Source organism: Hemicordylus capensis, chromosome 1 (assembly GCF_027244095.1).
Source record: "Hemicordylus capensis ecotype Gifberg chromosome 1, rHemCap1.1.pri, whole genome shotgun sequence".
In the NCBI taxonomy this organism is placed as follows: domain Eukaryota; kingdom Metazoa; phylum Chordata; class Lepidosauria; order Squamata; family Cordylidae; genus Hemicordylus; species Hemicordylus capensis.
The window spans coordinates 47,211,328-47,235,351 of NC_069657.1; the positions used below are offsets into that span (position 1 = coordinate 47,211,328).

Here is a 24,024-nt window from a genome sequence, read left to right on the forward strand (position 1 = left end):
ACAGAATCTGCCTATGAGATGAGGATAAGGAAAGGAGTGTGGTTCTTTCAAGATTTGGTAGTATTAGATTCCTTGCCTTTCTTAATTCAAACAGCTGATTTCATCAATTATGATTTTGTTTTACATTGTGTGCAACATAGTACTGTAATGTAAAAAACTTAAAGTAACATAAGAGTAGCTACAGTCAGAAATAGGATCACCAAATGCTCAGCCCCATTCCAGATATTTTAGGTTTTTGTCCGTGTGTGTGTATGTGTGTGTCTGTGTTATATTTATTAGCATTTGTTGGTTATGCCTTCTATGTTTGTAACACAAAAAATGTTTTGAAAGAGTAACTACAACTTTTGTGAAAAACACAGCTGTCGTTCAACTCTCCTGCTTGATCTTGTTAGGAGTATTATTGAATTTCCACTTAAGAGGAACAATAACTTCCACAAGGCCAGACATGCATTTATTTCATACTTGTATTGAGAAGTGGATAATTTCTTTTAAATTTGACTTGAATTTCTTGGGAAGATAGTAATACAAGTGTGCTCTTGATGCTCACAAGAAACATTTGAAAATGCAGCAATTCGTAAAAGCAGCGACAATTGTTGCTATAAACCAGAGTACAGTATAAAATATTTTTGTGAGCATGGCCTACAAACCTTGTTCCTTCAGATATGCACAGTATTGTGTTTGTCAGCAGTGGTGGTGGTGAGTGTGACATGGGGTTAATGGCTAGTCCCTAACATGCTTGAAGAGGTGAAATGCAATGACTTCTGTGTGTTCTTAGGTCACTGCATACTTACACAAGGACTTGAATAATTTGTGGATTATAAAGAAACACAATGTGAACACAGGTAAACTGAGAACAAGTGATATGGATGATGTCGCTGACTTATTTTCTTTTCTGTCAAGAAACACTGACTTTCCCTAGGATTTATAGATTAAAAACAAACAAACAAACTTCTGTAAACTGGGCAGGGCTTGTATCTTTTGAGGTAGCTTTTTCAGAGCCATTCCTCTGCCAAGGATGCATTCCTTGCTTACTAGAGGTACATTTTCCACTGGGTTCTGCAAACAGGGGCCATATGACATCCTTCTCGCTTTGTCTTTTTGTAGTCTTGTAATGGAAACAAGGAATTGCCGCAACGACTTGTTCTTCTGGGCTTGTCTGTTTTGGCTGGATGCTTCAACACAGAACTTCTAGTTTTTTACATTTATTTTTGTGTTTATATCCCGCTCTTCCTCCCAAGAAGCCCAGACCAGTGTACATGGTTATGTTCACAACAACCCTGTGAGGTAGGTTAGGCTGAGAGAAAGCGACTGGCCCAGAGTCACTGAGTGAGCTTCATGGCTGAATGGGGATTTGAACTCGGGTCTTCCCGGTCCTAGTCCAACCAATGTTCCCTCTAACAGGGATTCCCAGATGTTGTTGACTACAACTCCCGGGATCCCCAGCTGCAATAGCTTTTGCTTGGGGGTTATGGGAGTTGTAGTCAACAACATCTAGGAATCCCTGTTAGAGGGAACACTGAGTCCAACACTAACCATTACGCTGTGCTGGCTCTCTTGTTTCTTCTTTGCAAATCTTTTTAAGGCAGTCTTAGAGGGACACATTTGCCACTTACCTGTCAAGCATCTGATTACATCTGAGATACACTAGATTTGCCCTGTTGTTTCTGGGTCATGGCCTCTCTTTCTAATAAGCTGGAAATCTTGTCCCTATCCTCACTAAATTTTTATTTGCTTTCACAGTAAAGCTTGGAGAGGGGCTTGGTCACAGGCTCACTGAAGAGCCCAGTAGTAGCAGGAGGCAGATTTGGGAGTGTATGCCTCTTCCCTTGGGGGCATATGGTGGTGCTGGCAATGGAACAGAACTAGATAAGCACTTGGAGTAGTGTTTTCAGACAATGCAGAGCTTCCCCATTTAGGAGCATAAAATAAAATATGATCCCTCCTGATGCAATCCTGTAATACAGTCTCATCTTCTTACTTTTCTTGGCCATGTCCAGATTTAGCTCTGGTTTCCCCCCAGTTAAGCAGATCACTAATATAACATAAATCGTAATGAACAAATGCAAAACCTTAAATGGATTTCATGTGCAGTATTCTTTTTGTATGGAGGTATGAATCACAGACATCTAGAGTGTAACTGTTTGTAGTTTGTTTAATGTCTGACTGGAAAATGCACGAATCGCAATGAAAGCTTGCAAAGAGCCTCTTGTCATTCTTGCTGAACGTAATTCTGTGGGTTTTTTCTTTCTTTCTGGTGTATGATCCACAATTTAGAAGCCAACATACTTGACTTTTATACCTCTTCTCTTCTCCAGATCATTCAGACTTTTCCTTCCCGGTGGAGTTTGTGAGGTCTGGAGATATTATCCGTCTGGAACACAAAGAGTAAGCTGCTGAAGACTGTCTTAGGTTTGGTCTGAATAAGCAATTCCAGTTGAGGCTGATAGGAATCCTCGTAACATAAGAACAGCCCTGCTGGATCAGGCTCAAGGCCCATCTAGTCCAGCATCCTGTTTTGCACAGTGGCCCACCAGATGAGTAGGAATCCTAGTTCTCAACAGGCCTTGAACCCATCTTCTGTTCTTCTCTGTCTGCTGTGTCATATGTATCCTGGAATGTTTCCATTGTGTATATATCCCCCTATTTGAACTTGCCTTCAAATTATAGCCTTTAAGCTTCACCATAGCCAAGGAACTAGGATCATGCTGCCTGAAAAACCTGTCTTGTAAGGACTGACTTCTCTGCTAAAGATGCTGGCATTTTAGTGACCTTCAGTTCTCTTGTATGCACATGTAATCTTTTCATTCTGTCACACTGACCTATTGCTGAAATGTAGTTTATATGCTCCCTATTTCACCTATGAGGGAAATTCCAGAGAATCCAAGTCTCAAAGTGAGAAGTATCCTTCCCCCTTCTACAAAAACACAAACAAACCCACACTGCTTTTTGCCACTGCCACCACTAGAGGTTGGATAGGATCTGCTGGCTACATCCTTTTAGAAGCCTAACCTCCAAAGTTAGGACTAATTCCATGATAATTGCTTGCTTTCTTCTCTAGTATATCCTATAAATAATTGCAGTGTATTAAAATGCTGTTCAGTGCATTGGGGTCTTGTGCTGTAAGATTCCTTGCAAGCATCTTGCCCTGTGATCTTGGCATATGCTTTGTACTGTTTTACCATAAAATCCCCATTGCATCATAATCTGATAAACCTTTTTAAAAGAACTATGGCATGTCACTGCATTTGCTTTCTATTGACCAGTAGTATTTACATTTTTTTTAACATTGCCTCCCCATTGTGAAATTCCATTGTCCACGTGTTCATAGAGAATTGAATAGGCTTGTTAGATTGTATAATAGTGCTTGTACTCTTTTAGCTCCAAGGGAGAGAATATGGAGCTTATTGTAAACCATTATTTCAGCATTTGCATAGTGGGAAATAAACGCTCACAAAATTGCTACCCTAGTCAACTGCGTTAAAAATGATTGAAATTGTCTTTGTACTGAGACTCTTATTAACTGAAATAACCCCACTGAATGTACGCTCCTCAAACTATTCCAAGTATAAAATCAAAGTGTGACTTTTTTTAAACTTTAGAACTTCGAGAAATCTGCATAGTCACCAGCATGAAGCTCCCTTGACAAGAAAGCATCTTCAGGTCACTGGGTATGGCATAGTAAGTGAACAAATTGAATATTGCACCCTGCCTGGCACTTTATATTCCTAAAACAGATATATTTCTGCTCTTCTGCTTTTCTTTGTCTTAACCCATTCAGGCTCTGTGGCTGCTCATTCAAGAACAGGGAGATTTCAGTGGAGAATGTTATGTGAGATTCCTAATTAAAGGAATATAGTAAGAGTAGCACATTCCCTGATACAGTACATTGCTACATCATGTAGGTACAAAAGAAGAATGCATATGTGACTTCTACCTTCGGCAGCACTGAATTTCAATCATTCAAGCCTCTCTAAACTGTGTTACTTATATATTATTATTTTCTGCACTTCTCCTTGTGTCCATATTAGGAGTGTGCACAGAACCACAAAGTGGGGTTCGATTCGACCTGGTTCGGATGCTTGTAAAGGGGAATCCAGTAAGGATTCCCCTTCACAAGCATTGAGTGGGTTGAAAAAGGGTGGGAGGGTGGGTGGTTACCTTACACGCAGCGGCACGGTTCCGTGGAGGCAGGCTGGCAGTGGCTCCCCTAGGCCCTGCTGGTGCTCCCCCCACCATCAACTCAGGCCATTGGGTGCCCAGTTCGGGCCTCCCTGCAAGTGCGGAGGCCATTAGAGCAATCGTGCATGTGTGGAGGCCATTTGCATTACCACGCAAATTGACAACGGTGCATCCCCACTGTCATCAAATTTGCATGATGATGCAAATGGCCTCTGTACATGCGCTGATTTCATTCTCATGTTCTCTGCCTGAGCTGATTGGTCAGGGGGAAAGCACCTGCAGGGCCTATCAGAGCTGCTGCTGGCCTGCTGCAGGGGCAGCCAGTGCATTTCTTTTAGAATCGGTGTTATATGTTCCCTTCGAGTAAACCCAGAGACCAATCTGGCTGCCGCATTCTGTACCAATTGTAGTTTCCGAACTATGTACAAAGGCAGCCCCACGTAAAGCCCATTGCCGTAGTTAAGCCTGGAGGTTATCAGCATATGTACCAATGTTTTAGAAATGGACGTATCTGGTGTTATCACCAGATAGAAATGGACATATCTGGTGTTATCAGCCGAAGCTGATAAAAAGCACTCCTGGCCACAGTCTCAACCTGAGAAACCAGGGAGAGTTTGGGATCCAGGAGCACTCCCAGACTACGTTTATTTATGATGATGCTTTTGGGTGATCAGGACTCTCAACCCCACCCCTGGTATGTTTTTTTGTTAGAATGGAACTGGAGACTCCAATGATTTTTGGCGAATTGAAGTTGTGGGAAGAAAGACTGGGAAACTTATCAAAGTCCTACGTAGTCATTTCCGACTAGTTCACCTGGCTACAGGCTGCATTTTGGGTTCCACTGGAAAGACACTGCCAAAATGGTAAGTATTCAGAGGTCATCTTCATGGAGTTGTAGAGCTTGAAGGGACTAAAAGGCCATCTAGCCCAATGTCCATCCCAAGGAAGGACTGTCCTCCTGGTTGCTGCCCAGATGCACTCTGTTACAGATGATACTATTTATTTATTTTTCATATTTATATACCACCTGATATGTGTATCTCTAGGTGGTGTACACAATTTAAAACAAATATAAAGCAGAGTAAAAACAATTAAAACAATTTCACAGAATAAAAAAGTTTAAAATTGATTTCAGTTAAAAGTCTGAGAAAACAGGTGTGTCTTGAAGGTCTTTGTAAAAGCAATCAGAGATGGAGATGCTCTTATTTTGACAGGGAGCATATCCCAAAGCCCCGGGGCAGCCGCAGAGAAGGCCTGGTCCTGAGTCACCACCAAAACAATCCGATGGCAACCATAACTGTAACTCCCCAGGCTGTCTTAATAGGCGGCTGGGTTTATGACAAAGAAGGCGCTCTCTTAAGTACTCTGGACCCAAGCTGTTAAAGGCTTTATAGGCAATAACCAGCACTTTGTATCTTGCTCTGAAACATATCGGCAGCAAGTTCATTCCTTTCAGAATCAGTGTTATATGGTCCCTTTGGGTTGTTCCAGAGACCAACCCAGCTGTCGCATTCTGTACCAGTTGTAATTTCTGGACTATGTACAAATGCAGCCCCATTACAGTAGTCAAGCTTGGAGATTACCAGCATATGCACCACGGTTTTAAGGTCATTTACCTCCAGAAATGGGCGTAATTGACATATCAGCTGAAGCCGATAAAAAGTGCTCCTGGCCACTAGGGATGTGCATGGAAATGGCGACTGCCAGTTTGAAAGTGCTGCGGGGGGGATAACTTTAAGGACTGGAGCGTATGCTCCACCACCACGTTTCCCCCAACAACGCTGTTTTCAAAAACGGTCCCACTGGGGCTACAGCGTACCTCTTTGCCGCCCTGTTACGTCGCAGACCGGGAGTGGCTAGAAGTGGCTGCTGCGCTTGCGCATGTTGCGCTTGCTCACATGTTGCGATGTGTGCACGCGCAGCAGCCACTTCTGGTCCATGACATGTACCTGGGCAGCAAGGAGGTACGCTGCTGCCCCAGCGGGTCAATTTTTGAGAACAGTGCCTGTGGGGGGAATGCAATGGGGGGAGGGTAAGAGTACCCTCCCCAGTTCTTAAAGCTATACCCCCCACCTTCGAACTGGCCGAACCACCAGTCTTTCGAACTGGTTCGGAGGCCCATAAATGGCCTCCGGACCAATTCCGTGCACATCTCTTCCCTACTGGCCACTGCCTCATGAGAAAGTTTTGGATCCAAAACATGAGAAAGTTTTGGATCCAGGAGCACTCCCAAGCTATGTATCGGATCTTTCCAGGGGAGTGTAAGCCCATTCAGAACAGGCAGATCTAAACCATTTTGTGGGTCCTGACCTCCCACAATCAGTACCTCTGCCTTATTTGGATTGAATTTCAGTTTTTTATCCCTCATCAAGCCCATTACCATCTTCAAACAGGCATTTAGGGAGGGTGTGCCATTTCCTGATGAGTCAATATGGAGAAATAGATTTGAGTGTAATCAGCATATTGATAGCATCAAATCTCTTGATTATCTCTCCCAGTGGTTTAATGTAGGGAGCATTGGAGACAGTATGGAGCCTTGTGGGAACTCCATACTTTAGTTCTCACTTTGCAAAGCAGCAGAGGAGAGCTGGTCTTGTGGTAGCAAGCATGACTTGTCCCCTTAGCTAAGCAGGGTCTGCCCTGGTTACATATGAATGGGAGACTAGAAGTGTGAGCACTGTAAGATATTCCCCTCAGGGAATGGAGCAATTCTGGGAAGAGCAGAAGATTTCAAGTTCCCTCCCTGGCTTCTCCAAGATAGGGTTGAGAGAGATTCTTGCCTACAACCTTGGAGAAGCCGCTGCCAGTCTGTGAAGACAATACTAAGCGAGATAGACCAATGGTCTGACTCAGTATATGGCTGCTGCCTATATTCCTATGATACCATCTGGAATCTACCAGAGAGGTGGAGCGGAACCATTGTAAAACAGTGCCACCCAATCCCTCCTCCCTCAGGCAACCCAGAAGAATACCATGGTTGATGGTATCAAAAGCTGCCAAGAGATCCAAAAGGATCAGCAGAACCGCACTCAGTAGCCAATTGGAGATCATCCATCAGGCTGACCAAAGCAGTTTCAACCCCATAGCCCACTCGAAAGCCAGTTTGAAATGGGTCTAGATAGTCTGCATCATCCAAAACTGCCTGGAGCTGAGAGGCCACCACTCACTCAGTCACCTTGGCCAACCATGGAAGATTGGAAACGGGTCTGTAATTAGCTAACTCTGAGGGATGCAATGCAGTTTTCTTCAAATAAGGTCTAATAATAGGCTCCTTAAGACAAGGAGGCATCCCACCCTCCCTCAGAGAAGCATGTATAATATTTACCAGATCCTCTCAAGTGAAATAAGCCAAGTTGGGCAAGGATCAAGAGAACAGGTTGTTGGATGCACAGTCCAAAGGGGTTTTTCTACATCCTCAGGAGTCACAAACTGAAAGCAATCCAATCTAGTCCTATAAGAGGAGTTACTATGCAGTTAAGACTGCATTGCATCGCAAGGAAAGGGCAGGTACGCTGCTGAAATGCTCCTACAGCACACATAGCAGGCACGTAGCTAGGGGAGAGTTTGCCCCTCGCATGCACCAGCCATGGCCCCTGCACGTGACATTGCACACAGTGGGCGTGGCCAGCACCAGCTCTTTCCCTCAAAGAAAATAGGGAGGGGTGAGGGGGGACCCAACTTTGAACCCAACTGCCTATTTATAGCTCCACCCCTGGGCCCTGATACACAGTTTGGGCTGACTTATGTGTGTGAGCCAAGCCACATACGGCAGGGAAAGGCAAAAGGCCCCCAGGGTCACTGCCAGTCCATCATGGCTATTTGCCTGATCCTTGAGTAGGAGTATGCACAAAATCCCATCTGTGAAGTCTCCCCAAAAGAAAGGTAATTGGGTGTATCTCCATGCTAACTGGGCAAAGAGGCACCTTTTAATGTGGTGATTCTCTTTATTTAGCGGGGGAGAGTAACTGGCCCTGTCCACCCCCAGCACAGTACTTCCAGTGACTGTTGCTGGTGTGTGTCTTATGTTTCTTTTTAGAATGTGAGCCCTTTGGGGTCAGGGAGCCATCTTATTTATTTTTTCTTTCTCTGTGTAAACTGCCCTGAGCCATTTTTAGAAGGGCATTATAGAAATCAAATAAATAATAATAATAATATAATAAACAATGCTGCTCAATGTTCTTCCTTCTGATTGTGTGTGACCCTTGGTTGGAATGTACAGTACTGTAATTACGATCTGTAAATGGCCAAGCAACAGTTACTAGAGATTTTGAAGATATGGATTGCAGTACATGGATATTTTTTTATTTTTTACAAAGGTGTCCAGTCCCTTTGTCTCTGAGCATGAGGACATTCTATTTGTAAGACTTAAATGTAGATTGTCTAAATTTATCAACAACAACACAAATATGTGTAAGCTTATGTCCCTCAGACATATCTTTCCCCTCATGCTGTGTCTGACTTCGGAAAAGCCAATATTTTGGCAGGGGGGCGGGAAAGCAAGTACTTTACCGAAGATCAAGCAGTGTGAATGCTGGCTGGAATGACCAAGGCCAGACATTTTTCTGTATGATTGACTTAACAGGGAATATTCTTGTTCACAGGGGCTGGGAACAGGTAGAAGTCACCTGCACTCCATATCAGAAGGAAACTCCCAATTCCCTCTGGAATGTTGAAGATCACATAAATCCCAGGTGTATGTGATTGAATCTTCTTTTTTCTCATGAAAATATTTGGAGTCCCCCCCCCCATCAATGAATGAAATTCCATGTTTGATTTGTCTTCTCTTCTGTAGTGCCCAATATCAGTTTGGACGTTCTGAAACCCTCCTTTCCAGAGATTCTGCTGGAGTCCCACATGGTTATGATCCGAGTAGGTAGATTGGCTTGGATGTTGTTTATAACGTTTTCCTCTGTAACCAAAATGAAACCTTTCTGTTTCTTGGGTTGACAGTGCCAGCCTGAGTTATTTGGAATGAAATAAGTATGATGGGGTCGAGGAAGTTTGTGTTTAATTCCTGGCTGTCAGGTTCTCAAGACTGTTTGTGTGTTCTGAGAAGGTCACTTACTGTATAAGCCTCTGGTATCCTTCTGTAAAATGTGGGTAAGAGTTTCCTTATAACTGAAAGAAGGCTAATTGTTTTATGTAATTGAAACTAGATGGAGGTTAAAATGACACTATAAGGAAAAATAGTTTTTTTTAAAAAAAGGTATATACAATACTTTCCATCATTCCTGACTATGTGAGGAGCTCACTGATGAGCAGAATAGTTGGGATCCTGCTTAGTGTCTAGACATTGCTGCTCACAACTTGTTGCTGTTATGGACAAGTTATCACTTGGTCCAAGAGTTTTGAAACCTGGATTTCTTTGAGATTCTGAAAATGCCATCTCCATGTTTGTAAAAATTGTCTGTCAGAAATAAGGGGATACAAGAATGGACCTGCAACAAAATGTTGCAGTATATCTCTGGAGTGCATGTGTTACCTGAGCCTGTGTCTTGAGCATGGCAAAGGTTTTGGGCATCTTTCCTCCTCAGAAGCAGAAGGTGTTGTGACTGTCTTGGAGTATTATTCAAGCTGAGAAATTTTCTACACTTTTTGTTCAAACCCTTGCCACTGAGTTTCATGAACACTGCACACCTGGTTGTCAACTGCATTCTGAGTCTGCAAACATTCCACTCCATTGAGTTATAGTAGGGCAGTTTGGGAGTTTTTCATCCTCCTTAGGTTCTCCCCCACGCCACAGGATGTTTGTGAAACTGACATATCTGTGAGTTATGCCAAAGTCTGCTGGTACCTCTCACTTGCAGGTGCTCTGGTTATGCATCCATAAGGATAACAATATTTCCAGCTCTTTCAGAAATAGATATAAAATGGGGATTCAAATTAGTATTAACCTATGGCAAGCAGTTATAATGTTTCATTAGGCAAGGAAGATATTTTACTTATATAGATTTTTTTTAAGCTGTTACCAAAATCCCTTAAAGATCTCACACAGTGATTCTGTGAGAATCGTTTTGTTGTCTTAAACTGAAATACTTATTTTCATAGTGGAAGCAAACGTGTCGAGCTTCTGTTTTGTGAGAGATTTTAACATGCACTGTTGACGATAAAGAACTTGGGAAAAGACCTTACATCAGTGGTTCCCCACCTGAGGGCCTCCAGATGTTGCCGAACTACAACTCCCTCCATCCACAGCTACAAATAGCTGGGGATGATGGGAGTTGTAGTTCAGCAACATCTTGAGGCCCCCAGGTGGGGAACCACGGCCTTACACAATTTCACCTGGTGAAAGCTTCTGAAATACAGTACAACTGCTTGGATAGCAAGATCAGATTCTGATTTTCTTCAAATGCTACCAAAGGTCCACTAGAGGGCAATATGAATATACTCAGCAAAGAACAGCAGTTGATGGCTAGACAAGTATTTTTGTGTGAACATACTGGCTTTTGTGCAACTGCACAAAGACTGCTTTAACCCTCACCTGGATTTTGGAGTAGATTTCCACCCCCAGCTGCACAAAGGTGCATAAACAAGCAAACCACTGCGCTCCCAGCTATGTTCTTGTTGTCAGACTCTGGTACGTGATCTATCCATGAGTTTGGCCCCTCAGCATTTATGATATTTGTCATTAATTAAAATATGATGCAGGGTAGAAAACTACCACAAAATGAATGGGATTTCTATGGTGGGCTGGTTTCTGTCCCATTCCCAGTATAATAATTGAGAGAAAAACCACCCCAGAAATGAATAGGCTTTCTGTGGTGGGGTGGTTTCTATCCCATGTCCATGTTAAGCCATTTGGGATTGGGGAGAACATCCCTGTTTCTCTTTGGAAACCAGATGATTGTGTCTCAAAACTAGTTCTAACCCTCACCTGGATTTTGGAGTAGATTTCCACCCCCAGCTGCACAAAGGTGCATAAACAAGCAAACCACACGATATAATTTTGTGCTCCTGAGTTATGGCAGATGAAACCAGCCCCGCCCCCAGTGTCAGACCTAGTGTTTGGAACAAGTAAAGCATTCAGAAGCATCTGATTCTTCAGAAGCAGGGATTTTAGCCTGCAGAACAAAGCCAAAAGGATCACAACAGCAGCAGTAAGCCTGGCATCAAGTGATTCAACCAGCTGCAGTACTTTTTCCCCATTTCTCCTACTGGGATACAGTCCAGAATGGTGTGTGTGTGCTGGAGCTTGGAGAGAGGAAGAAGATGAAGAGGTTGGATGTGTGGCACTGAACAGTTTGCTGAAACTCACTCATCTGCCATTGAAGGTACCAAGATAAAGGGTTTCATGACAAGCAGAAATGGCAAAAGGTGGTCTACAAGCAGTCTATTACTTGTCCACTGCACAGTGCTGATGTGGGGTCTGTGTCCTCTGGCCAGACCAAGAGGAGTTTAGTCCAGCAGGAGGAGGTAGTGAGTGATGCAACTTCCTCTCCTGAAATGGTGGGGGGGGGCACATCATGAAGCCTGAGGAATGAGAACCACTGCCAGCCAGAGTACACAATGCTGCTCTAGATGGATTTAGGTCTGTTTCGGTAGGCAGCAGCTTCCTATGTTCTGATGGAAGCACCTTGACCTAACAGAACTGAACGTGTATCTCTGCCTGCTAGTCCTGGGTGGTGTGTTTTTTATGCCAGTCATGAAGCGCTGCAGAAACTGGGCCGCACAGTTGGTGCCCTCCTACTTCTATGCCACGATGCAGCTGAGATGATTTGAGGACATTACAAGTAATTTAAGGTTCAATGATAAAGCCATATGACAGGAGAGAAGAGTGATTGCCAAGCTGGCAACCATTACAGGTCTCTGGACCTTGTTTTTTGCAGAAGCTGCAGCACAGCTACATACCTGGGTCTGACTAGCGGTTGATGAGCAGCTGTTAGGTTTCCGAGACGCTGTCCCTTCTGGCAACACACTCCGAGCAAGCCAAAAAAGTACAGTTTGAAAATATGCTGGTGCTATGATGCAGAAACATCCTATCCACAGACAGGAGATCTTTACCTTGGGAATTAAGCTGGAGGAATGCAACAAAGACAAGTAGGCCTGCAAGTTGTGCAGCAATGCTCACAGCCATGGAACAACACTTGGGGCCTCTTGCTGATGTGTATGTAGAGGGGTGATTCAGATAAGCACCCCCTTGCACGATCAAAGGATGTGCCAAAAGCACATTGGCGCATCCACCAGTGACATCAGAGCAAGTGCGTTCTTTCCAGAGACCTGATATCCTTGTGTGTGCAGTTCAATATTCATCTGAACCTGCCCTCAGAGAATTGCAGTGTGGGATAACTCCACCCCCACCCCCTTATATAGCTGGCAGAGACTTTCCTGAGCAAGGGGTTGAGCTGTGTAGGTCAACACAACGAGACACAACAAGCCAAACATACCCCCAGATGCAACCACATTCACAAAGGTCGCTGGACAGGATGCTGGACTAGATGGGCCTTGGACCTGATCCAGCAGGGCTGTTCTTATGTTCTTAAAGGTCATATGTGTTTAGCTTGGATAGACAGAAGACTTTGGTATTGTGTGTACCCAGGACGTTTGTGCTCAGGACAGCTGACAAGAAACCAAGCAAAAGATGTGGCGATTGTGGGTGACTGGCCTGTAGAATGCACATGATGAGTTCCCAGATTGTCTTTAGGTCAATCACAAAGTGGCCTTGGAGCTGAAATGCTGAGAACTGAGCTGTGGAAGTAGGGATCCTTATTAGTGTGGAGTTTGAAATGCTCATTTTTATTTGCAAACAGCTCACATTCTTGGTGAGTAGAGCAGTCACCCAGGGCGCCATGCTTGGGGTGTGGGAGTCACTGCTGCACAGCCCTGCAGTGAAATGTTAAATTATTGTGGGTTCTGTGGCCTGAAAAAGTTGGGGGATATCCAATGTAAGCAATGGGTCTACTTGGGAGTAGGAAGTTTTATTCATGTGTAAAAAATCATGACTCCGGATGAGGGTTAATAGCATAAGAACTGCCTGCCTAGATTGGACCAAAGGTTTATTGATGCCTGTGTTGTATCTCCAGTAATGGCCTGGAAGATGCCTCTGGAAAGCCCGCGAGCAGGGTTACAATGGAGATAACCATCTCCTGTTTGTTTGCTCTGGCACAGACACTTTCCAGAGAAAATGTGCATTTGAAGAAAGTAGTTTGGCAAAAAGAAGTTGTACTGTATAAACAAGGGAGTGTGTGTCTGTGTCTGGGGCTGTGTAACTATAGATTATGGTTCTATCCCGTTTGAAAACGGCTCAGGTCTGCATGTTATCTATGTACAGTTCGGTGTTCTTATCATTATGTTATGTAGTTAGAATGTTAGGATACACCAGTGATCTTCACTGTTTTTCAGGCATGGGCCACTCTGGCAAAAAAGTCAACCACCACTCTTCACTTTGAGAGCCATTTCTCACTGTGCTGAGCTGTGTACAGTACTGTACTTTTCTCAGTGCTTGGAGGGCCCTTTAAGAGAGAGGAAGCCCTCTCTTAGAAGCTCTAGGAGGAAAGCCCCTGGCTACACTTCCCAGCACTCTTCCAAGATGGTGCAAGGGCCTTTTGCCTCAGCCCAGGAAAGCTTCTGCTGGATGGCACTGCTATTGGGTTCCACGGGCCAGGCAAACTTCAAGTTATTGATGGTGTATTCATGACCGCAGTAAGTTTTTGTTTCAGTGGGGAGGATACCCAAGATCTCAATCAGGGCCTTGGACATTGGCCCTGTGCCATCTTGGAAGGCCCCTGCACCATCTGCACGATCTCTCTCCCTTTATAGGAGCACCCCTCCCCCGCACAGCGCTGGACAAAGAGAAGCACTGCATGGTGGGAATGGTTGTCTCCACATGGTGTCAAGGGGACTGTGCAGAGTATTCAGATTTGGCCAAAGCTTCACACAGTCCCAATTAAAGAATGAGCCAGGGAACTGCCCTTAGGGTTGATGGGGGCCACCCCTGAGCCTGACAGTGAAGAACATTGGGATACACGCTTGTAAATTGTGTTGAATAAATGGTATGTATCCTGGGCTCTTGTCAAAATGGTATTTTAGCCATTCTTGTAGATGTTCAGTACAATCAGGTGTGAGTGTCTTATGACACATTTGGCTTTGGTCATCGTTGTGGAGCTATAGACCCAGTCTTTTCTTCTGCATAGTTTGCTCATAGAGAACCTAATGCATGTGTTGCTCTGAATGTGTTAGTGGTGGGACCTCTGCTATTTAGCCTTGGAAGAAGCACGCTATTATCCAGGCATATATGGCATTGGAAGGAGCCAGTTTTACTTGCCCCATATGTACCTTGGTAAACTGCCTTGGCTTAGTTGGTTGTGCTAATCTCTGGAAGAAGCATGTCTACCATATATGAATCTGCCCTGGAGAATACTGTGTTATCTCTGTAGACTAGTAGTGAGAGAGATTTGTGCTTACAAATGTGAGAGGATTAAACTGTATACAAGTGCACATCCAGGGAGAAAGATTATGGACAATTACAAAGATCTTGCATCATAACTGTCCACTTAATATAACTTTTTGCTTGTAGGGAAACAGTGGCCTCAAACCAAAGGAAAATGAAGTCACATCCAAACCCTGGCACTGGCCCATCAATTATCAAGTACGTGGACAAAACTGGCTTCTGATGCTGTGTACAAGTGACCTTGATGGGCTGCAGCTTTTTGGATAGTTGCACCTGTGTTTTTTAAAATAAATGTTTTACTGTTCTTCAGTTGTCTGGGGCTATTTGCTGTTTGATGGTTGTTGTTGTTTTAATTGTTGCTGGATAAAGCCAAGTTGGCTCTCATTTTGTCTGCAGCTCTGGCTATTTGGTAATTCCATATTAAGCACTTAGTGGCTCCCCCCAGATACTGGCTGATAATTCCAAAGCAGATGCCGCAGGCCAGCTGGGTAGCAGACATGTGACTGTCACACAGCAAAAACCATAGGTGACTGAGATGGCTCCCATGATAAGCATGGGATGGATACACACACGTGTGTGTGTGTGTGTGTGTGTATGTATGTATATGTGTACACACACACACACGAAAGTAGCTGAACTGTTTTGGCTTATAAAAGGCACTTTTCTTTCTTGTAACAATTGTTCTGTATGAATCTGTTTTGTATTTCATACAGAACAATGATTGTTCTGTATGAAATGGGATGGAGGTCTTGAGGTAGCGAGCATGAATGCTCCCCTTTGCTAAGCAGGGCCTGCCCTGGTTGCATTTGGATGGGTGACTCCATGTGAACACTGTCTACTGTAAGCTATTCCCCTTAGGGGATGGGGCTGTAGCTCAGGGGTAGAGCATCTGCATTGCATGCCGGAGGTCCCAGGTTCAATCCCTGGCATCTCCAGGTAGGGCTAGGAAAGACTCCTGCCTGAAATCTTGGAGAGCTGCTGCCAGTCAGTGTGTAGATAATACTGAGCTTGGTGGACCAGTGGTCTGTTGGTATAAGGCAACTTCCTATGTTCCTAACCTCACTGAGGCTTAAAGTAAAAAATGCAGGCTGAGTAACATTTATATTGATCACTTCTGACAACAGCCATCAATTTCTCCATAGGGCCTGCGTTTTTCTGGAGTCAATGAAACGGACTATAGGGTTTATTTGCTGGGAAACCCGGTAAGCAGAATATGGCTCTAGTTCTCTGAGCTGGAGTGGGGGAATTAGTGCTGGAATGCCCCGAGAAAGCTAAGTGGCTTCTCTCTCTTCTCTCCAGCCACTTCCCTCTCACTTTCTTTTCAATAGTTTCCCCTTTTTTGTGTTGTGGGAGCCCTTGTGCCGCTCTGTTTACTTGCAAGGCTTTCTCTCGCAGATGATCTGGTGGCTAAACCTTGTCACCATTGGCTTATATCTCATAATGGCAGCATTTGTATCTGTGGCCATGAAGAGGGGAGTTCAGCTGACTTCTGAGCATAAAGGTAAAGTAAGTGATGATGATGAGTGGGGTCTAAAAAATCACAAATGAAGCTTCTCTGCACCCTCTAGGGCTCCCAACAACTTCCAGAAAGTTGATGGGTTCTCTGAAATGGCTTCTGTTGCCACATGGAGTTGCAGTTGGAAGCAGAAATCGGAGAGCCATCATAGAAATGCTTGGACGTATGCATGGAGTTCTTTGGATTTTGGCGTAGGCTTTTAAAAGCCTTCTTAACTGAAGGAGGTAAACCTCTCTTAAAAAGAGAAGTTTCATATTGTAAATGCCAGGCCACGCTTCCTTCAGAAAGAGACTTGGGGAAGAGAACAAAAAGATTTGCACTGATAAGATCCAGCAAAGAAAATGCACAGAGTTAAAAGCAGGTCTCACGCACTTGGCAGGTTCTGCTGGTACTACTGCTGAAGAATTCCTGTGACAAGGAGAGTAGCCTAAGAAAACGACTCATTCTGAGAGTTTATATGCTTCAAATTTGGGGTCTGCTGCTTGGGCTCCCTCCTTTAGGGCTTTATCCTTCAGTTGGTGGTCAGGATGACAATAGTCTTTTACTGAGCCATCAAGAGTTACTAACTGCTTTCCATGCCATTTTGAGTGCATTTTGGTTACTTTCTCAGTTGGCCATACACAATAGTATCTCACTTCTGCCTGTTATTCCACCGCAGCCTCCACTATCAACTCAGGGCCAAGCTAGACATGATTGCAGCACATCTGTGTGTTCAATCCGTCACCTTTATTTCAGTCTTAGGTCAGCATAAGAATAGGAGGGTACGTGAGGTACAGGCAGGGGCAGCATTCTCTCTAATTATTTTCATCTGTGTGCAGAACGAGTTTTGTTCTGGGTGGCAGGATCAAGGCAGTGTGTGCACATATCCATTCAGAGTGGGGCCTTCTTGGTTCAGCCTGAGCGGGATCTAAAATTAACTGAGTGGACATAAAAAACGATGTGAGCACATGCACACACCTTAGAGGGAACACTTGGCAGGGGTACAATATAAAAAAACATAGAACTACAGTTATGAAGCTATAAAAGTGTAGGGTAGTTCTAAGGTGGGAATGCTTTTAAAAAAATATATTTAAAATAGAACTGAGACTGTCTATGAGAGAGGAGACTGCATCCTAATAAACAGTTGGCCAGAAGGGCTCTACGTGTAAAAGTACTTACAAATAAGTAAGAGTGTTTAAAAATACAAAAGAAAAATTAAAGTATGCAAATAAAAGGAGGTTGCACTAGCTTGTGTGAGAGCTGAGGCTGAGACTGGATTTTGTAGGCTCAGCCCACGGTGCCTCTAGGTGGGAGCTGTCGTGGCCCTGCGGATTCTACATGTTGTGGCTCAGAACTTTGCAGTGTTGTGTGTGATGGTGGGGTCTTCATCCAAGAAGAGCAGCAAGGTATAGAATTTACTTGAGCGACCAGGGTACTTGAGGAGTATTGGCAGGATGAGGTTCACACAACTATCTCTCTAAAAGGGGCAGAAGAAGAGAACATGCACTATAGTTCCAAGTGTCACAAGGACATAGTCTCTCCGCAGATGGAATCTTCCTGAACCTGCCTTCTAGAACAGCTGACGGGAGGGCGTGGCAGTGTGCCAAAGTGAAGGCCCTCCTGTGGGCTGGGATTTCCAGCAGTGACAGATATGCAGTAGGAGAGGGGAGGTTTCTCAGACTTTCTGATACAGGGAAGTTTGGGGCCCTGCCTAGGTCTGTTTGGTGTTCTATGAGGTGATTCTCATGATTGCCAAAAAGCGGGCTAAGGGAGCCTAGCCCGCTTTCTGGAGACTGTGAGACCCACTGGGCCCGCAGGTGAGCCTGGTTGCTCTCAAGCGGGTAACCTGCTTATGGTTACGGTTACGGGTTAGTGAGTGCTCCGCTAACTGGGGTTTCCGGATCATGTGTTGCCGTGCCGCGGCAACTCTCAAGGAGACCCCACACACAACTGGGAGGCTAAAAAGCAGCCTTCCTGCTCAGGGGTCTCTCCAGCATGCTCTGTGCAACTCTCAAGCCCCCGCCGGCTCTTGATGGAGCTGGCAGTCATGTGGGCGGCCGATCCAGCCACCCAGGGCTTCCCCTCCGGCTGTGTGCGGGGAGAGCAGGTTAAGCCTGCTCTCCCCACAAACCCACTCTGGGTGAGTCTCACCGACTGTGAGACTCGCCTCCCTGTCTGTTATCCTTTGTTTAAGCACAGATTTGGCCTGGTCATATGCCATAGCTAGTAAAAGGGGAAGTAAGAATCCCAAGCTTGACAGTTTGGTCTGGATAGCTCTTTCCCAGTAGGATAGGAAGGACTCCTGTAGAGTCAGGGGGGCCAATCCATGAGGAAGGAGGGCTAGTTTAACCCTGTAGGTGAGGGTGGCCAGCCATACTCTAGCTAGTCTGGCCTCTTTAAGTGGCTCACCATATCTTTGATGTAAAAGTTGGAGAGTTTGGGGCAATTATGCATCCCTGTTTAACTCCCTTGCAGGTAGGAACTGGGTTTGAGAGGTGGCCTTGAGAACTGCACTTGGCCTTAAGGGTTATGTCTGTGTGTAGGATACGGATCAGGTAAAGCAGGCGTTGATCAATCGAGGAGGCTTCCAGCTTGACTCTTGAGATGGAGTCAAAGGTGGCCTTGAGGTCAATAAAGGCTGCATATAGAGAGGTTGTGGAATATTTTTCAATGAGGTGTTGTAGGACTAGGCATCGATCGGCCATAGATTGGCCCTCCCTAAAGCCTGCTTGCTCCTCTGTGAGGAGATTTTCTTGAGCTATCCAGTCCCTAAGTTTCCATTGCAGGTGTCTTGCATAAAGCTTGCTGATTGTGTTGAGCAAGCTGATGGGCCTGTAGTTGGCAGGGTCCCCTTTTCTGCCCTTCTTGAATATGGGAACTATAATTGCTAATCCCCAGTCACTAGTGATACATCCGTGCGAAGTGATGTAGGTGAAAAGCACAGCCAAGGCTGGAGCCCACCACTCTGGGTTATTTTTTTATAAGCTCCAGGGGGGCCTTCCTGGGTCTCAGATGTGCGATTAGGCTCTTTGTTTCAGATATAGACACAGGTGGTCACTTGGGCAAGTCTTCCCTAATTCCCATATCTGGAAGGAGGACACCGCAGTCATTAGGGAGGTCCTCATAGAGTCTCTGAAAGTAATTTTCCCAGTGTGGTAGTTTTCCGATAAGATGTGGCTATCTATCTGCGCCAGGCCAGTTTTGAGGAAGTCAGCCATGATACTCCAGAACATGGACGCGCACCTGGGTGAGTCGCTGCCATGTGGCCTTCATGTCCGCTCTTTTCTTACTAGCTGTTTGTAGAGTTTCTTCTGCTCAAGGAGATCCCTCTCCACAATTGTAGGTGTGATAGCTGGTTAGAAGCACTTTCCTGGCCTTGACACAGTCCTTATCAAACCAGGGTTTGGAAGCACATGGAGACTGCTTGGGGTGGGCTGCTGCTTTACGAGATAAGTGAATTTGGAGGTCTTAAACTAAGGTTTCATAGATCAGCAGCAGGGTGCAGGGTGAATCTGTTGTAGTTAAGGCCTGTCAATAGCTCCAGAAAAGTACAGAGGCAAGTAGTTCTCCCAAATGTTTGTCTAGTTGGAGAGTCCATTTTGCTCTGCAGCTAGCTTTGCCTACGGGTAAAATGAGGGGATGGAAATGTGGTGCTGCTGGGTAAATGACCAAAGTTGAAGCGAGACCAGAAAGTGATCGCTGTCGAGGAGCGGGATGACCTTGAGGCTCAGCATATGGAAGGAGATTCCCAGAAATGGTTATATAGTCTATAGCGGACATCTTAGAGCCAGATAAGAAAGTGAATCCCCCTGGGTGGTCATCTCTGGGCCATTTAGTATCGAGAGATTTAGTCTGTGAAATGTTTGTGCAAGACAGAAGCCTGCATAGTTGGATCTCTGATCTTTGGAAAGCCTAATGAAAGAAAGATGGTCTGCTTCCAAGTTGGGAGGGTGCCGGTGAGAATGGGTGAATAAGGAGTGGCCATTAGGCCCCATCCTGGGGATGCATGCAAAATCTGGTGAACTAGAAAAAATCCAAACGGGTTTCTTGAGGAAGCTATTTGGCACCCCCAACTGTGTGTCCAACGCGGTGATCCGCTCAGAGGCGGGCATTCTCAAACTGGAGTCCAAGGCCTGGATGTTATCAATCAACTATTGGATAAAACTGCATCTTTCCCCAACAGGATTAATCCCCAAATTACTGGCAGCAGAGCCACAAGCATCCTGGTGCAAGGAAATAACGCACAAGCTTTCCTGCTGCGGATTATCTCCCGCTTTACTGTTGGAGGCTGGTGCGACTACAGCTCGCAGATTGGTGCAGCAAAGACTGGTCAATATAGAAATACAAAATGAGAGGGCTATTTTACGTCAATTTTACAAATCTGTACAGCTAAAGACAGACTTAAGCCCAGCTACCTACTTGTTTACGATTACTCAATGCAATCATAGATGGGCTTTCTCTAGGGCGAGGTTTAAAGCCTTCCCTTCAGCGCTTTTATATGGGAAGTATAACATATTGCCCTATGAAAAGCGCATATGTCCTTGTGGCCAGGAGATCGAGTCAATGGCCCATATTTTATTAAAGTGCCCACTTTACCAGGATGCAAGGCAGCAATTAATCCATCCCTTGCTAAATAATTTGAAGGGGAAAACTGGGGATCTTCTTTTAAAGTACTTATTAGCCGATGAAGATTCAGTAATCTCCAAAACAGTTGCTAAGTACTGTTATGTGGCTTTTAAAATAAGAGTCTTAAACTCATGAGGGTGTTCTTTTTTTAAAAAACCTGCCATTTTTAGGTGTATATATATATACTCTTATTTTAAGGATTTTTATGTGATTTTGAGTTATCAATGACTGTACATTTCTCTTTTGGTCACTGACTGTAAATAAATAAAATAAATAAAAGGCCCCATCCTGGCACTGAGATCTCCACCCAGTACCACATACACATCAGGGTTGGAGAAGAGAAGTGCAGCTATGTATTGTTCTAGCTCGACCAATAACGATCTTACTTGGGCTTGTCGGCACTATGGAGGAAGGTAGATATTAACTACCAGTAAGGGTGTGGGTCCAAAATGGATTAGGATAGCCATGGCATACTGCCTGAGTGTACGTGCGCAAGTTGGTGATGATTAGTATCCCCAGGCTACCTTTGAGTGTGCTCCAGCCCACGCTGGGATTTGCCCCCACAGTGTATGGTTGGTATCCCTTAAGGTTTAGGGCAGCCGTAGTCCAGGTTTCCTGCACCATAATTATATCATGTCTGATAAGGAAAGGGTCTGCATCGAAACCACCCAGCCACATTCCTGGTCAAAAGGTTGAGCTTATGCTGGTCGGTATGATATCAGGGAGTCACGGAATCAGGTGAGTGCTGGGCGGGTGATTCTCGAGGGAGTTCCAGTGCACCCCTGCAGGGCGGGCTGCACAGCTGGATCCGCTGTTGTGGTGCCGTGGGTGGAGAAGCACCTACTTGGCTCCAGTCTCCTGGCCCTGGAGTCTCCGTGGTGGTTTGCACTTGGCAAAGAGTCATGTTAGGAGCTGATGGCCGACAGGGAGGGACCTGCAAAAGCTCCAGTAGCACTCTGGACAACGGTCATGACAGCTGTGTTACTAGTAGAGGTGGTGGAGGAAGGGCACTTGTGTAGTCCAATGCTCCCAACTCAGGACTCTCTCTGGCACTGAGAGCTCTGCAGGGTGTGCCAGAGAATCACATAGCTCTCAGCTAGACTGGCTGAAGAAATCACATTGTCTACATCAAAATGGGAAAGGGAAGATTCTTGAGGTGTGCATGTTCCCAATTTCTGGTTGCAAGAATCTGGAAGTTTTTGGTGATGTCAGGTTGGCATCATCCCAACCTGACATTTGAAAGAGACGAGTCTCCTTAGATCAAAGCCTAAATTACCAGTCTCCATTAAATGTCAGATTGGTACAGGGCCAACACGACAGTGCTACAAGTTTCCGTGTTCTTATGACTGGAATTTGGTGTGTGGAAACCTCAGAAATCTCCCTTTCCCCATTTTACTGGCATCATGTGGGTTGTGATTTACATTGTCATTGTAAAATGACACCTGGAGATTGCCAGCAGGAACTGAGTGGTATCTGGTTCGGCAAGCAGAATCGCCTGAAGTGCGATGGAGCAAACATTCTGGGATGGCTTTTCATAGTCCCCTATGGAGTGCCAGTGGTGTTCTAACTTGTCCTGCCTTGGAACTGTAGCAATTGCTGATATGCACACTGGAAGCAGAACTGGTAGTGTAGCCTGTTTGGCCTGGTGTGATCACGTTACACAGGTGCGTGTTAGCAAATCTTCTCCCCTGTGCTCTGCACTGACAAAATGGTGACATGAAAACACTCCATGAAATTCTTATGAAGCATGACACAAACAAATGTGTGCACAGCTTTCACTGAGAAAAATTCAAGACGTGCGGTTAATGAATGGGACCTCAGGTGTGTGCATATGTGTTGTGTTCCAGAGCTCTCCCGAGTCTTACTGCAGGGTGGAGGACAGATCATGCTGGGATGGCTCATCCATTACCTTCCCTTTTTTATGATGGGCAGGGTACTCTATTTTCATCATTACTTCCCTGCTATGTTTTTCTCCTCCATGTTGACAGGTAAGTTTCCCACACCTTAACACAGTAGGAACTAAAAGCTATGATAGATGTAGGAGAATTTTGAAAAGGCACAGGTATAAAGGTCCATTATATCTCTCACTGCATCATAGGGTTAATGCTTTGAAAAATTCCCCAGTGAACTCTTCCTTCTGTCTCTCTTAGCAATGGGATCATTGCAGTCTATTGTTGAGCCTGGGAGACCTGGGTTCATGTGCCAGCTCTGGCAGAGCTGTATCGGATAGCCTTAAACAAATCATGTGATCTGTTTTAGTAGATTTTGTGAGGATGAAGGTGATAACAATTCTAGAACAATGTGTAGAGTAAATGTGCTGCATGAATACCCAACAATCACCTGTAATTTAGAACATTGTATATTTGGTCACTCAATTATACAGTAATGGTGCCAAGAATGTGGTGAGCAGGAAACTTGAAATATAAAATAGCCAATCTGAAATATTTTCAGCCTAGCAAACAGATCCTGCCAGCCACTGACTTGAGAATTGTGGAGGAAATTTAAAATGACAAACTTTCCAGGAGCAGAAAGTGAGAGGACAGTAGTACCAATATGACAACAAGAAACTGAGAATATGTGACTTCTAACATCTGATCCTGCTTTCTGCTGAGGCTGATTTGCTTGTTCCAGTTGTCTGGCAAAGTAAGGAATTATTAGCTTTCCACCATTTGAAAGCTTGCCATAGAATGCCCCATGGAAAGCCATGAAATAGAATTGCGCTTGCCTTTTATCGTAAACAGATGTAGCTACAACTCCACACCAATGCATGTATTGACTTGCCTGCTGAAATCTGGGTGGATCTTTGCCAATTCTAGTGTTCCTGGCTCATCTTTCTTTTCTTCTTTCCTTCCTAGGAATTACATGGGATGTATTGCTGAAATTCTGTGTTGGACTCCTGTCAGCCAGCATCCATTCTAGGAAGGTTTATAATTATGGGATAGTGATGTTGATTCTGCTTAGTATATACAGGTGAGAATCTGTCCCTGAGATGTATATCTAAGGGCTATGCTAGAGGTAGGAGAGTCCCCTGTGTCTTAGGTGACAGAGTCCCTATGCCATGACTTCTCAGCATTCTAGTGGTCCTGTGAAGGGTCATGCATGGTAAGACAACCAAATCCTGCTCAAACATTAGCAGGAACCATGTTATTGTTGGTTATTTTTGTGCTGCCTTGATACTAATATCACATTAACATTCATTTATCCCCCTTTCTGTTGGTTCTGAGGTGTTTTGGCAGCAGAAATCTTTAGTTTGCACCGTCATAGTGGCTCAGGTACACACCTCTCTCTTTACACAGCTTTATATTGTCACTGTGCAGTGAGGCAAGAAGTTTCTTTA

General features: G+C 44.8%; 1 protein-coding gene across 9 annotated transcripts in view; it reads left to right on the plus strand.

Moving 5' to 3' along the window:
• POMT2 (protein O-mannosyltransferase 2) overlaps positions 1-24,024 on the plus strand; it is a 76,664-nt gene that overhangs the window by 25,518 nt on the left and 27,122 nt on the right. For 6 of the 9 annotated variants that reach the window (XR_008313153.1, XR_008313154.1, XR_008313155.1 and 3 more), the window contains exons 11-21: positions 776-842; positions 2,316-2,385; positions 3,600-3,678; positions 4,891-5,042; positions 8,781-8,872; positions 8,972-9,048; positions 14,693-14,764; positions 15,709-15,768; positions 15,962-16,067; positions 22,535-22,675; positions 23,543-23,657. Coding sequence is in view for 5 of the 9 variants with exons in the window: in XM_053283949.1 (XP_053139924.1) it covers positions 776-842; positions 2,316-2,385; positions 3,600-3,678; positions 4,891-5,042; positions 8,781-8,872; positions 8,972-9,048; positions 14,693-14,764; positions 15,709-15,768; positions 15,962-16,067; positions 22,535-22,675; positions 23,543-23,657 (1,031 nt within the window). In the remaining 4 variants the exon portion in view is untranslated. The other 3 variants (XR_008313156.1, XM_053283951.1, XM_053283950.1) reach the window with 3 other exon arrangements.